The sequence below is a fragment of the Crinia signifera genome, chromosome 9 (genome assembly GCF_055691185.1).
Source record: "Crinia signifera chromosome 9, ASM5569118v1, whole genome shotgun sequence".
Lineage (NCBI taxonomy): Eukaryota > Metazoa > Chordata > Amphibia > Anura > Myobatrachidae > Crinia > Crinia signifera.
This window is the reverse complement of record NC_139225.1, coordinates 112,506,498-112,521,985: the sequence shown is the minus strand read 5'-3', so window position 1 is coordinate 112,521,985 and position 15,488 is coordinate 112,506,498. Positions and strand designations below refer to the sequence as shown.

General features: G+C 39.6%; 1 protein-coding gene across 2 annotated transcripts in view; it reads right to left on the bottom strand.

The window, feature by feature from the left end:
- GPC4 (glypican 4) overlaps window positions 1-15,488 on the bottom strand; it is a 99,665-nt gene that overhangs the window by 2,356 nt on the left and 81,821 nt on the right. For both annotated transcript variants that reach the window (XM_083159531.1, XM_083159532.1), the window contains exons 4-7: window positions 12,106-12,271; window positions 2,224-2,354; window positions 860-1,006; window positions 176-306 (exon numbers count right to left, since the gene is read on the bottom strand). In XM_083159531.1, coding sequence (XP_083015657.1) covers window positions 176-306; window positions 860-1,006; window positions 2,224-2,354; window positions 12,106-12,271 — 575 coding nt within the window. The remainder of the gene's footprint in view (window positions 1-175; window positions 307-859; window positions 1,007-2,223; window positions 2,355-12,105; window positions 12,272-15,488) is intronic.

Here is a 15,488-nt window from a genome sequence, read left to right as displayed (position 1 = left end):
GGAGAGTGGAAGCCTAAAAGTCATACAATATTGCTTGCATCTAGACCAAAGTAAAAAAACTCTGCTCCTCCATTCAACGAACAGGCTATCCAAATCCAGAAAACATAGGTATAGAGGGTATTGTCAACATATTTTTTCTCTTATTAAAAACGTTTTAAATGTTAAAAACACAAACCTGCTCTTATCGCTGCCATTCCAGCAGTCATCCTCATTGACACCGGACGTCCAGTTGTTTTTACAGATGCTACTAGGTAGTGATGACCAAAACTTTTTGGCAGTCTTCAACTTCTGTTTCACATCAGATACCTGTGTACAGAATATTTTTAAAGAAAAGGCTCACTCTCTCTATATCTATCTATCTATCTATCTATCATATCTATATATAGATATATAGATATATAGATATATATATATATATATATATATATATATATATATATATATATATATATATATATAGATAACATTTTTTTTTTAAATGCCTCCGTGATATAAGGTCTGTTTTACAAATACAACCTATGGGCATAACATATTGGAGTTCATGAAGTTTGAACAGAGAAGAGTTAAAACCTTCTCAAGCAGCTCAGTTCAAACCAATGATGGGAGCCAGATGCTGCAGCAGTTTGGAAAGTACTGCGCTTAATTGTTGCCACCGAAATGATAAAATACTGCAGGAGGAGGTACTGTAAGGTAGACCCCCTTGAAAATCTTATCCAATAAACTAGATATACGTAGGATAAAATGTATATTTGTAAAAAAAAAAAAAAGTATGAACAAAGTAAATGGATCAGGAGCAAGTTAGAACCAACCATAGAATTTGATTAACAGTATAAAAAATATTGTAAGAAAATCAGCTCACAAGTCTGTCCAAGTTTGTCCCAGCAGCAGTTGTTGGCCGTTCTTCTTCACTATAGGCCCTAAAGCGAAGGTTGATGTTACTGTCTGAAATAGAGCGAGTGGCCCTTCCTGAGGGAAGGGGCTTAGGTTGTCCACATCCCTGAAACACCTGTCAAATGAAAAACGAGAAGCTAGTTAAAGGTTGTATGTCTGCAAATAACATTAATAAATATCAAGAACATAAAAAGTCTCCGTTACAGTAATTGGTTGCTTTGTGCAAAGTTGCACGCAAATGCCTTAGGTGCAGCAGAGACTTGATAACACACCCATTTTCTGGGAGTGCAACAGTAAGTGAAAGGGTTGGAACAAACACTAAGCTTTCAAGGTAGCAACTCTCCAACTCATAAGTAGGACCACAGCAACACTCAGAAGCAGGTGGAAGAGGTATCTACAATTTAACGGATTGGCAGTGTCATCATAGCCAAGCTCCAAATCGCAGTACATCAGACCGCAACCACCAGATTAAACGGAAAAAAATTGGATGGCTTTTTCCTTGAGTGAGTGAGTGGCTGGTGCTTTGTAGGACAATAACCCCACTTTATGTATAACATTGGGCTGGATGCAGCAAGCATCGCAATTTATTTGCAATGCATCCGGCCACTCTCCACATGCATATAAGTATTTGGTAATGCTGCATGCATGAATATTTTGGCAAAGGACTGATAGAACATCCGGGTTTAAGACCCAGTGTCCCATCTGTACATGAATTGAGTGATGCATGCGCAGCGGGGGATGTTGGGAGGTGTCCGGTTCGATCCCTGACAGCAGGAATGGGCGACCGAAGCCCATAGGCCTTTAAACTGATTTCAAGATTATGTTGCCGAAAGCATCGAAGCCCTGGCATTTATAGCATTCTGGGATTGATGCACTGCCAAACCTCCGAAAACTGCATTTCTTGTGGTGTTTGCCCGAATTTAAAACACTGAGGGAAGAGATGTATATTCCAGTCAGGATTCCAATCTGTATTTTCTGTCTGCAGGTATCCCATCTGCCGATCAACCATATGTATTCAAAGTGAACAAAGGGTGCAGTAGAAACAGAAGACTTGTGGATGTATGAAGGGTTAGGTAGTAACAGATTACGTGTGTACTAGCGGTCCAGTAGTAACACGAGATATTCAGGATGCAGTAGTAAATTAAAGATGCGTCAAATACACATGGCGATACCAATAAATATTGTAACATTTATGAATGGGTATGTTGAGAGTGCAGCATTAGTATAGAAGGGTGAAGTAAGGATGAAGAGAAAAAGTGATTTCTACACAAGAGATGAGAATGCTGAGAAAGTCTGTACAGAGGCACAAATGAAATTATTTTCGTGACCAACCTTCTCAGACACTTGCATGCTGTTTTCCTGCATATTCATGATAGCATCTGAAATTTTCACATCAATTGGGTCCATGACAGTTTCTATGTTGAATGGACCCTCCAATCTTTCAGCTACCATTAACATGGACTCTGTGAAAAAAAAAAAAAAAAAAATCACACATTCGCATATAACTTTAAAGGTCTTTAAAGCCCCGTACACATGGGGGAGATCTATTGCTCAGACATATATGGCTGAGCAATATATTGCTCAGTTTCTCCTTTTCATCAGCGACCAGAGATGGTCGCTGATGAAAGGGAACCTCTGCCGGCAGTGCCGCAGAGGCAATCAGCTGGTCGCAAGAGCATGTGCCTGCGACCAGCGATTACAATGGGGCTGAAAACGGGATCGCGCACCCGGCGATTTATCGCTGGGGCACACTCCCATCACTGGCAATATGGTCGCCTGCGACCACATTTCCAGCGATTTCAGCCCCAATCGCTCCCGTGTGTACACAGCTTTAGAATCGTGAACCTCTTATGCGTCTAATATAAAATAGCTCAACGTTACAATGCAAACTCAATGTGGATGCAGCAGTCAAATCAGATGATGAAAGTGGACAACTGTAAAACAGAAGAGAGCTAGAACTATATATCTATCTACTTTAAAAGTGGAATATTTTTACTAAAAGGGCACTTGTACGGTTTGTATAGGAATCTTAGGGACTAAACATCCATTTGGTTAAAGCAGGAAATCTTTTCTGGCAGAAGCTCAGCCATTAATGAAGTCCAAAACCGAGAATGTTTTTTGGAATCTTTACTATAAAGAACAGCTCAAATTCCGACCATTAAGTACACGCAAATTACTTAATTATTTCTCAAGAGTAAACCATCGTTATTTTTTAAAAGGAACTGGAGGAAAATGTACTGGGCTAATCAAACCACTTCAGTGATGCTCTTACTTGTCCACACGACTGGCCTGTCGGCATGTCTAATTAGACCTAAGAAATATTAATATTGCCCCAATTACAGTATTAAATGGTCAGTAACGCACACTCTGCATACTCCATATATTTGAACGTAACACTTTGGGAAGTTACTTGGTATTAAACCACATGCTTAATGGTCTTGTCTTTTGTTGTTGGGTGGGGCAGATCATACAAAAATGTAGTTTTTAATTATATATTTAGTTTACCATATAGTATTCATAGTAAATATGTAGTCCGTTCGCTACAGAAACATATGGTACTTCTGAGTAAGGCAGCTGCAGCAAGCTGTTGGTACAACATGTTCTTCGCTATACAAGACAGATATATGTTGTGTAAAATAATTCCCTTAAATTATGTTACATGTTCTAAATAAAATATATTCACTACTGTAATTGATGTCCTTGCCAAGAGAAGGAAATTCTTCAATGCAGTACTGTATACAGTATATATATTATTCTTTATGACCTGTGCAATTTTGTATGTTAAAGGCAGAATCCTGTCACTAACATTTCGATTGCATAAATCTTTTACATTTAGATACGATTTAGACAATTTAAAAAGGTAGATGCTGCTACTGCATACTAATTAAACAGCATGCACACATTCATTAAGTTGCATGTACTGATCTGATGGGCAGAGTTAATCTGCCCCTCAATCTGTTTCCTCCTACATCCAGCAGGGGACACTGCAGTCTTCTACTTTGGGGATAGAGATGTGGTCTGGAGGAGTCGACACTTTATTTATGAACAGTGCTTTACAGAGAATATTTGAACATTCAGTCCATGCCCCAGTGGAGCTTACAAACTATATTCCCTACCACAAGTACATGCATACATTCTAGGGTTAATTTTGTTGGAAGCCAATTAACCTACCTGTATATATTTGGATTATGGTAGGAAACCGGAGTACCTGAAGTAAACCCACGCAAGCATGGGGAGAATATACAAACTCTGCAGTGTTAGGTCCATGGTGGGGATCAAACCCATCACATCAGTGCTGTGAGGCACCATTCATGCTGCCTATTTAATACACTTGAGTGTGGCAGGCTCCTCAACCGTCTATGCAAGAAAAGTGGATTTACCAAGGTAAATAATGAACCGGGCGCTGGTGTGAGGTGCTTTCAATTTATGTAGACTTAGCAGCTACCAGTAAGTGGTTATAGTGAACCACTAATAGATACATAAAACAACAGAAAGTTGGCAGCGCTGCATATGTAACACATAAAGGGGATTACCTTTTAGTAATACATTTATACACAATTTTAAAACGTATAATAAAAAAGATAATAAAAATACTCGATACTCTCTTCTGGCCACTAAGTATAATGATCAGTCCTCCTTTGTAATAAGCAAATATCTGCAGTTTATGGCAGTTTTTGGCAAATGTGAAATCTCACCACTTTAGTTTGGGATTATTTCCAGGCTTGAGTCCATGGTCCTCACTATTATGCGGAGAAGTAGTGGTTGGTGGATTAGACAGCCGCTGGAAAACCTTGATCAAGAACCTTGTGGAGCTTCCCAATCAGTAGAGTCCTTTGACAGGTTTAGGATGTATTGTGGGATTAGTCAATATGTCGCCAATGCAGGATTTTTGCTGCACAGGAGTCTGCCTTGGAGATGGAGGAGGAAGATTTTCTTGAGTACCAGGAAAGGGTACACAGTCCCACCGACGCGTATTGCTGAATATGACAGCTTTTTCAAGGTAATAAATAATCCCAAACTAAAGTGGTGAGGACTGATCATTGTACATAGAGGCCAGAAAAGGGTATCAAATATTTTTATTATCTGTTTTTTATTATAAGTTTTAAAATAGTGTATAAATAAATGTATTACTAACAGGCAATCCCCTTATGTGTTAATTACATATGCAGCGCTGCCATATTTCTGCTGTTGTTCCTCAACCATCTATCCCCACCCAGAACAGTCTTAGAAAAAGTGCCTGGAGGAGTCGGATTCCTGGGCTCTGGTCCCCTTAGGGGAATGAATTTTTTATTTAATGTTTATTTTCTTTTTAGTTAAATTTGTAAAGACAGGCAGACAGCAGAGCCATCTGGCTGTCTGCTGCATGGAAGCCCCTGGGGAAAGCCAGGTCGCCACTGCTGGCTCCCGGTATCCACTGCAGCTACCCTCAGCTTGCATTACAAGTCTACAGCATTTGGCCACAACACCAGGGGTGGATTCAGGTAAGGGCGCATAGCAATATGTGGCACCCGGTCAGTGTTGCGCACTGGACAGGGAGCAGCAGCCAAACCGGGGAATCGCGTCTGAGCGTTCTTCCCAGCAATTAGTCATCCATGCCCAGTTTGAATTCTGTGGCCATATCTTATACCTGGCCATGTTACATGGAGGCCGAGGTGAGGAAGGGCGGATCTTCTAAGGAGGCACTTCCTGACTGCTGATGTCCTCTGTTAGAGGTGCCATCTTAACCACGCTGCTGGCTCACTTCAGACGGTGGCAGATCATGGTAAAAAAGGCAGATCCTGCACTTCTCCCACAGAAGACACAGGGGTACTGTAAGTCTTAGCTGGGAATATATATTATATTTGTGGGTGTGAATTTGGGGTTTGTTGTTCCTCTACCCCTGTTCTAGCTCAGGCCCTGGGTCTGTGTGTGTACAGTATGACTGGGAAGGGTGCTTTTTCAAAGTGTTCACCTGTAAAAATTGTAGATAACAATTCACACAGCACAATAAGGGTGTCATCTTGTGTAAAACATGTTACAGTGAGGACCAATATCCCCCTGTTCCTCCTCAACAGCCACCCCAGGTGATTCATTCACTTCTGTGCTCACTACCTTGGCTGCAAAGCTAGAAGCTTCCCAGAGAGACCAGCATTGCATGCTCAAATGGATAAAATAGGCTCTGCTGAGCCCCCGTGGGCTAGGACACTCATGAAATCAGTGAATTACCTGGCATGGTCTCTCCCCTATGCCTGCTCAGGTTAATTCCTCATCACCCAGTCAGGTTAAAAGGAAGGGTATAGCTTCTCTCCTACAATATGATGAAGCTGAGGAGGCTGCTTCCTCTGCAGAGGAGGGGGAATTTTTATTAGATGATGAGGTTGAACCCACACAAGAGGAACACTTAAAGGAGGAATCTCATGGTATTGACTGTCTTATTAAAGCGGTCAAACAAACCCTCAATATGGCGGACCCGGAAACCCCGGCACCGGTTTCTATTTTTGGTAAAACTCCAAGGCAACAGTATCATTTGCTGAATTGACCGAGTTAAATAAGAATGCTAGAGGCCTGGCATACGCTAGATAAAAAGTTTCAAATATCTAAGAGGTTAAGGCTATTGTACCCTTTTCCACAGGAATCAAGGGCCAGGTGTGCTGCAGATTGGGACCCTTCAAGAAAAGTGTGTGGAACGATCTGCTAGGGTAGGCTTAAGAAATAATGGTCAGAAACCGTCCTGCTTTTTTGTATCATGATGTGGTGGGTTACAATAACTATCAAAGTATTACTGGATGGTGTCGCCCAGATGTTTGCTTAATATTAACGTTTCTTTCAGATGTTTAGAGACTCCAGCAATTATCACTTTCTTTTCCCCAAATTAAAAAAAAAATTCAACCATATTGCTACAGTTGTCCAAATGTGAAGCTAAAATGCATACACACAAAAAAGTACTTTTTAAAGAGTGCATTCACTGGAACGGAATTCCAAAACCAAACTGCTCATTTTCCAGCATATCACAGTCTCAAAAGGAATGACAAAGCCTCTCACTGTGGAATTCAATTGATCCGACCTGGAGACAGGAATCTGACTAAATGCATATTTTGTTGAAGAGGAGAAAATGCGATAAAACAAAAGGAGTCAGACGTTTTTGTGATGGCCTTCAATAAAAAGTTACTTCAAATCCTTGAGTAAAGGCTGCTGCCATGAATATACCATTGTATTACAGGAGGGGGAAAATTCTTTTGAAGTGTCAGCAAATGAGGGCTGGAAAATAGAAACGCACAAACCGAACTCACTGACTCTTGTCAGAGCGGTTTATTTAGTTTGTATTTGAAAGCCTTAACGAGTCCACTTTTACGGACCATCGAAATTGTGCCAGGTAATAGTGTTTTGTTTTTGTTTGCTTTATTTGTTATGCTCATATTAGTGCAAATCATTTTATCTGGTTACTTTGTATGCATTTAGCGACCAGGAAAGGCCAGATTAATAATGTGTTTGTGAGAGCCTAAATAAGGAAACACAAACCCCTGATTCTTCTGGCTGTTTGGTGTCTTTGTAAACTAAAAGCTAGCCAGGCCATACACAAGAGCATGGGAATTGTGTACGAATGGAGTCTTTTGTTATTCCTGATTCCATGGCATTACATGTATCACAGCTAAAGAATGCAAGGTTTTTTTCCCCCCCTTCTTTGACTGTCGATATAGAAAATGCATTTGGCCTCCAGCTGAGCTGCTAAAGTAAGCTATAAAAGATAAGGGGTATAATAATTGGCTTGCAAGAATATATTCAACTGTAGCAGATAGACATCGACAGAGTGCAAAGAGTAGCTCATTAAAAAGTATAGCATCTCGTAGAACAGCATTTTAGTTTGGTCTATGTGGGCTGGTGTCCCTTCTGGCAATCAGAATTACTTCTGGATACAGCACTGCACATTAGCCCAACCAGTGGGATATCTCTAAACAATTATTCTGCTGAAATGATATCATTGGAAATAACCTTACAAATAGGGTGTTCTGAACTTCACAGATGGGGCTCCGACAAGTTACAAAAAGTGTCTTTAAAACCACACCGCTTTGTTCTAGAACGCAGGGAGTTGCGCAGTACTGTAATAGGCTTTGTGTTGCTTTCAGATTTACATCTGTAAAGTGCAATATGGCAAGTGTCATTTTTATGCTCAAGGAAAAGGCAGATATTTATGCCATAAATTATTCATTCCACTTGTTAAGGTTAGGTGCGCCGCCTTCTCTGTGAATCGGAGTGTAATATGGTGGAGCTATTTAAAGAATTATTAGAAGCCTGTTTTTTTTTTTTTACTAAAGCATACCAAGTGTGTATAACCATAAACACATCATTATCAATTATCAGAGAGAGTGAGGGAGCCATATTGGATTCACAAAGTTGATCCCTTATGTAATCATTCACTTAACTATCAATGTCTCGTTTGACCTTGGGGGGGGGGGGGGGGGGGGTAAATGTATGATGCAGCAATATCCCCTTTTTTACCAAATTTTGAAGACAAAAACAGGTCCTTCTGTTGTATCCAAAATCTATGTAAAGGCCTTCATCATCCAGTAGAACGCTGCAAAAGCCAGCAAAGAACAGTTATGGGTGCTTACTAAGATCATTTACACATGAACACAGCCATGTGAGGATGACACTATTACCACTATTATACACCAGTGCTACCACCAGATCATGCTTCTTCTCAAATGAGATCTCACATACCAGCACAAGGCAGATGTGAGCGACAGATAACCAGAGAGGTGATTTATCGTAACACCTGCACAGTGACATTCACGGGATGAGCAGTGATGCAGTACATATGGTCTCATTGCTCGCATAATTCTAGGGAAGAAACTTTGGTACATATGGATTACAATAACTATTTGTACTGAAAACCAAATAGACCCACTAACATTTGCCATTCTAAAAATCTATTACGATGAGAAGCTATGACAATAATTTCAAAGTTTGCCCTCCAGATGTTTTGAAACTACACATCCCAGCATGCTTTGCAATAGTTTTAGCATTCTCTATTAGCAAAACGGTGGCAAAGCATGCTGGGATGTGTAGTTTCACAACATCTGGAGGGCCAACGTTGGACATGCCTGATTTAGATGGTTCCCTCATTTATATTTCTTAAACTTTTTCATTGTTTTCCATTATTCTAAAAAATTGGTGAGAGACCACATTTGTGTCCAAAAAAGGTTATGTATATTAGGCAATTTATAACTGGATGGTGATTCTGATTTTAAATCCCCCTATATCATTATTAGAATTAGAAATACCCTGGACAAATACAAACAGAGATAACTTGCAACTGTATCCAAGAATTCTAAACGGTTAACATTTTTTTTTCTTTTTAAACTCAGACCGGTAAGAAGGCAGTACTACAGGGTCCACACCCAAGATGTATGAACATTTTTTGTAAAAGCTTAGTTCGCCAATGTAAAAACAAAAGGAGGTTGGGTGTGTAAGCAAGGGAACCAATCACAAAATGCGATAGCTTTATAAAGGGTTGTAACCTGTTCTCATTCATAAGGGGTAGTGCAGATATTGGCCTAGATGAACAAAGTTTGAAAAGTGATAAAATTGAGTGTGATAAACCACCAGCCCATCAGCTCCTAGCTGCCATGTCACAGGCGGTGTTTGAAAAATGACAGGTAGGAGCTGACTGGTTAGTGGTTTATCACTTTTCAAGGCTCAGTACATCCTGCCCGTAAAAAGAGCAGACAAGATGAATAAAAAAAAAGAGCAGACAAGATGAATAAAAACTGAAAAAGATTTTTTTTTTTTGTAAATCTCAAAGTGCTAACGTATTATCATAAAAAATGGGTGGGAGGGGGAAGCAGAAAACCCATTGAAATGATCTTAAGCATTTAAAATGCATTGCTTGCGTTAATGCAATTTCCTATATTTCACATAAGATATAAATTTCAGAGATAAGTTTGCTACAAATTAGTTACCATGTAGTCTACTCAGGAAGTATGAGATATTCACTGGAAATGCATTTAATTAGTAAAAGACTATTAGAGAAACAAAGGCATAAAGGATCTAAAGCAGTCACGTAAAAAAGGGTGAAACTCGGCAAACGAAGCACAGATTAATTAAAGCATTTTGCTAAATTCATGACATGGTTCTGGGGATTATAGCATTGTTCACTGCCTTGGGCCTCTGCAACCTGACGTGCATTAAGTAACAGTGTATATAGCAGCAGGGCAGAATAAATACTTCCACGCAGACATCATCTTAGAGAAACGCCTAATGAAAACAGATTTTACGGAAAGAGCCAGTTGGCTTCGGGATTATAGTTTACAGCAGAATTAGTTTAGAATTAGCTAACTCTCTAACTTCATCGGAAAACCTATTTCCTGGCAGATGTGCATTATCAGATGATGGGTTAAAGTATAACCAGACAAGATATAATATGTGGTGAACTGTCTACATAAACCCGTTTCGCATATGCAGCTCTATCCCAGGTTTTTGCTCGTGAATTCAACCAGCAATTTCCGCATGTGTGAAAGGAAACATCCAGGTACTTCGTCCTAGTCCACGACGCTGCTGCCGACCATGGTCATGTAGCTTAGAACCGGGAATCCCGGGTCACATATAAAGTGTTTTCATACATTCAATGCTGCAGTTTTCACTATATAAAGGTTTTATACTGGGTTCGGTCAGCAAGTTCTTTGTAGAAGTGAAGTTCTCAAAGGTCTAAAAAGTGTTTAAAACATATTTGCATACTAAATGTAGCCGTTAATTTTTTTGTTTGGAGCCAATTAGCCTACCAGTATATATTTTTGGGATTGTGGGAGGAAACCGGAGTACCCGGAGGAAACCCATGGAAGTACGGGGAGAATATACAAACTCCGCAGTTAGAGCCATGAACAGTTTCTTTCCCGTTGCCCTATTAAAAGAGCCTGTTCAAATGTGTCCAAGTCTATATAGGAGTATTTACATTGACTATCCAAAAATCCCAACTCTAGAATAACAAAGGGTGTATCTATATATCTATATATGATATGTACACACACACAAACATATATAGCACTTTTTAAAATGTGGCAGTGATTTCAATTAATGCGTGAGACCTCATCAGTCATAAATAGGAACCAGATATTCCACCTGAGGGCGATAATGTTCTGTACAGTGGAGTATAATGAGTTTGTGTATTCCCTGATCCTTGGCAAATCTCTGTGTAGTCTCATACATTACAATATACTGCTTTATTAGGAATAACGGTCTTAAAGAAAATTAAACCATTACTGTAAAAAAAAGTGGTATACACAGAAATAAAAAATAAAACCTACTCCTCTTCCCCAAAAAGTAGCCTTCACTCAATAAAGGCAACACTTTATATTCAGCTATTTGATATGCACCATAAAGAATGTATCATGTTCACATAAGGACATGGTTCTCCTTGATGCATACAATGACACTTGCGTCTTCCCAGCTGTTTATTACTGCTCACAAAATACTCTGCACCAGTTAGCATGATGAGATGGGTTGCATACTACTGTATACGTCTAATAACAGGCATTCTTGTAATCCCGGGCGGGGCACGAAACCAACCGTTAGGAAATTATCATATGGTCATAAAATAGATGTCTGGCTACGTACTGGACACTGAAATGATTTCCTTTAATTTACAGTGAAGTACAAACATGCCAATCTTCTATTCTAAGGATGGTTCTGCCGCGTGGTAACTTCCACAACGCAGCACAGTCATCCAGTTTAAATAAATTGTTCCCGAACAGGATAAAAGGGGCTACATGTTCTATATATTTACTGTACTTCTAAACCAACCTAGGCACCTGTGAGCATTACTGGCATAGACCTGTATAACACTTGCATATATTGGTCAATATCACTGAAAGTTTACATTTAAAAAAAAAAAACATTTTAGCAGATTAGCAACACACATGCTGATATTAAGGCATTTTCTAAGCGCTTAGAAAATGCCCCTACATGGGTGTGTGTGTAGGGGCTATAGCGACAGCAATGCATGTCTCAGTGTGTGCTGTCGCTGGGCGAGATTGATGGGCAGTGTTCATCAATCTCGCTGGTTGACAGTGTTCTCCACCGGAGAACCCTGGGGCTGTCAGCTCACTCAGCATACAGAGCTGACAGTTTGCTCTGTGTGTGGGCTGTCAGCTCTGTGTGCTGAGAGACAGCGGCGCAGAACTGCCCGACTTAGAATAGATAGGTCGCTATGTGTGCAGGGCCCATTAGTTTGTCACCTACCTATAAAGTTGTTCCATTCAGCATCAAGGTCCCCAGGATTGGCCAGACAGCCTCTCATGACGTTCAGACAGTAGTTGTTACACGGCTTTACTGTGACTAGTCCTCGGCAGAAAGGACAGTAGGTCATCTTCATCATTGCTCGCACACATTGAGGCGTGGGATTGACCTACAGGTAAAACAGGTAACATCATTGTTCAAATGTGTTTTTGTTTTCTCTGCTGATGCATTTAAACACATTCGTCTAAAGAAATATATACACTACATATAGTCAACTGTGGCAAATAACAATGCCTACTCATGATCCGTGAGGTTGACTGTGTACCCGCTATTATGACTTGGCCAGAAAAGCTCATAATTGTAGCCAACATCACTTAGGCATAGGCTTCTGAGGTCAGGAATTGACCCAGAGAACACAATATACAGCAACTTGTTAAAGCTGAACAGCATTGAACAACAGGAGTGCATTAACATATATACTGTTCAGACATTAATTGTATGCTTACCGGGATCCTGCCAGAGCCTTGCCATGGTTTCATAACATAACCATAAAGTTATTGTGAATACCAATTCCATATATTATTCCCTAAACACCATTGTCACTGTTACCATATGAATTTAAATGGGGGAAAACACCCCATTGAAAAGAGAACATAAAATCCCAACACATACAAATAATTAGTTAGCTACATCAGTGCAGTGCCTATCTGGTGGACCCCGAGGATAGCACTGCAATCAAATCTAGCTAGTGGTAGGGAGGTCTGCTCGGGTGGCAAGAGAGAAAACAAGAACTCTATGGTCTGCACAACTCCTAAAGCACTTAAAATAAAGGGGCATATCCAAGTAGATGCAACCCATTTTTGTATGCTGCCCAGGGTTGCATCAAAATATAGACCAACACTGGTTTTTTTTTGAGCATCCAGACCAGAGACTGCACTCCTGGCAGATTTCAGCTTGCACCCTCCCGAGTTGCGACCAGAAATCAACACAGTAGAGCTTTAGGGGTTGGGCACAAGTGCAAGGACTTAGAACAAGATGTGCTGCAAATAATCCCATGCATTTTGGGTTTGAGAATGAAGCAGTCACAACCAGAGTGGGACTGGTCTTGCTTACAACTGAATAGCTCTCATCACTTTAGATAGGAGCTACAGATACCCAATACAACGGATTTTTTCCCCCATAGACACAATTTTGAGAATTAAGGTCCTTGAAAAAAAAAAAAATCTAACCCCTAAATGCTGACTTCACCTATCACAGATAGACTACTAGGGTCAATATTTGTTGTATTGATCCAGGGAAAGGCAAACAAAAACCCATTTGCTATGATCAGCAATCTAAGAGTCAGGGTCTAAACTTCCCCCAGTGGCTGATAATAGACTCGATTAGCCATTTTCAAAAATAATGGATGTAATATAGGTCCACAAAAACATTTTTTTTTACATAGATCAGTTATTAAAGTGGTTATCCCATACTTTAAAGCTGGTTAAACATGCCTATATCAGACTAAATAAAATACGCATGATTTGTATACCATTTGCTTATGTGTCAGCTTTCTTATTGCTAGCCAGCGTTATAGCTCAATACATCATAATATTGTGTTTTATTGGCAACACTTGTCCACATTAATGAGTAATCCCAGCACTCTTACATGCAAGGTAAGAGCATCACAATTGAACAACAAGGATTTGACCAGGATTTTAATGTTGTTTGAAAACGTTCAAAAGTTTTCACCACAATAAGGCTTAAACACTGTGGTATTAAAAATGCTGGTTAAAGTAAGGAAAGAAAAACCCTAGTTTGCCTTCTTTGTAATATAGCATTAGAAGTGTCACAGCTGTTACACAGTATACTATGAATTAAAATCTATTTATTGGCATAATATATATCATACCTGATGTGTATACTTAATACAAATTGCAATATCTTTGTTTTACTTAATAAGGATATCTGTACAAGAGATTATAATATAATACATACATATACACACAAACACACACACACACACACACACACACCTTTGAGTGCCAAGTGAAGTTGTGAAGAAATGGCAAACCTTTTTATTCAGCAAAATGAATGACCTGTAATGTTTACCTTATAAATATAATCCCCCCCCCCCACAACATTTTTTTAAGTTTATATAACAAATGTGAGCGACGCTGGTAATTTTAGCAGATATTTTGAACATCTCACAGATGTTGGCACTCGAAGGGTTAATTAATTATATTACAACAAACATCTATATATCTAGCTAAAAATTGTTGTTGTTTTTTTTTTGGGGGGGGGGGGGCATGCTTTGACAGACATGGGGCAGACTTTTTTAGCGTGGTGAAGTGATAAATTGGATGGTGATAAACCACCAGTTAATGAGCCTCTAACTGTCATTTTTCAAAGCTGGCTTGTTACTTAACATTTAGGGGCTGATTGGACGGTACGTGATCACTGCCCACTTTATCACTTCACCAGGCTTAATAAATCTGCCCCTGGGTGGTAAAATGGCAGACTGAATTAAGGCCAGTATGTACAGTTCTATAATAATGCAATAAAGGGATAAACAGCTATGGGGCCTACACATATAGCGATTAAGGGGTAGTTTTCTAAACAATCTCCCTAGATCGCTTAGAAAATGAAACTATATTGTTCCATATGTAGGAGCATAGGTATGCAATGCACCGTGCAACGCTATCACCCCGGCAATTAATATCCAGCAGCTGGATAAATCTAGTTAATTGCCGGGGTCATGCTCATGACAGATGGCTCAGTGGCACATGGCTGTGCAGCGATGTGTGCTGAGCGATCTAGCATCGGTCAGAATGCTCATTGCTATGTGTGGGCCCCGTTAGGCAGGTAACTAGTGATGTAAACCTGAATATACTACCATGTTTTGTACCTTGACCTTACAACATTCACAATCAACCCAGTTAACACAGACAAGTTAACAATTAGCCAAAACAGCAAACACAAGAGGAGGAGGAAAAGTGTGTAGGATTGAAGTTTAGAACAATTAAACATCTACTGATTGAATAGACCAATCTTTTAATCTTATCTATTCTATGGATTGTATGAATGCATTAATGAGCCCTTATCATTATAAAAAGGAACTTACCACAATTTGTTAGGAAAGCCAACACCTTCTGAACACTCCACATTGTGATCCACACAATGAAATATTGTTTTTTGGCCAATTGGAGTGTTTGACCAGCCATGTCAAGTATTCAGACAAATCATTAACACAGATTATAAAATGTGTTCTGGACAAAGGATAAAGTCACACAACTTGTGACACATAGCAAATCATTTTGTAATTAACCTTATCTAAGATCTTTTTTTTTTGTGCACCAAATCGGAAAATAGTTCAAAAACCAAATAAAAAAGGAATTGTGTATTAA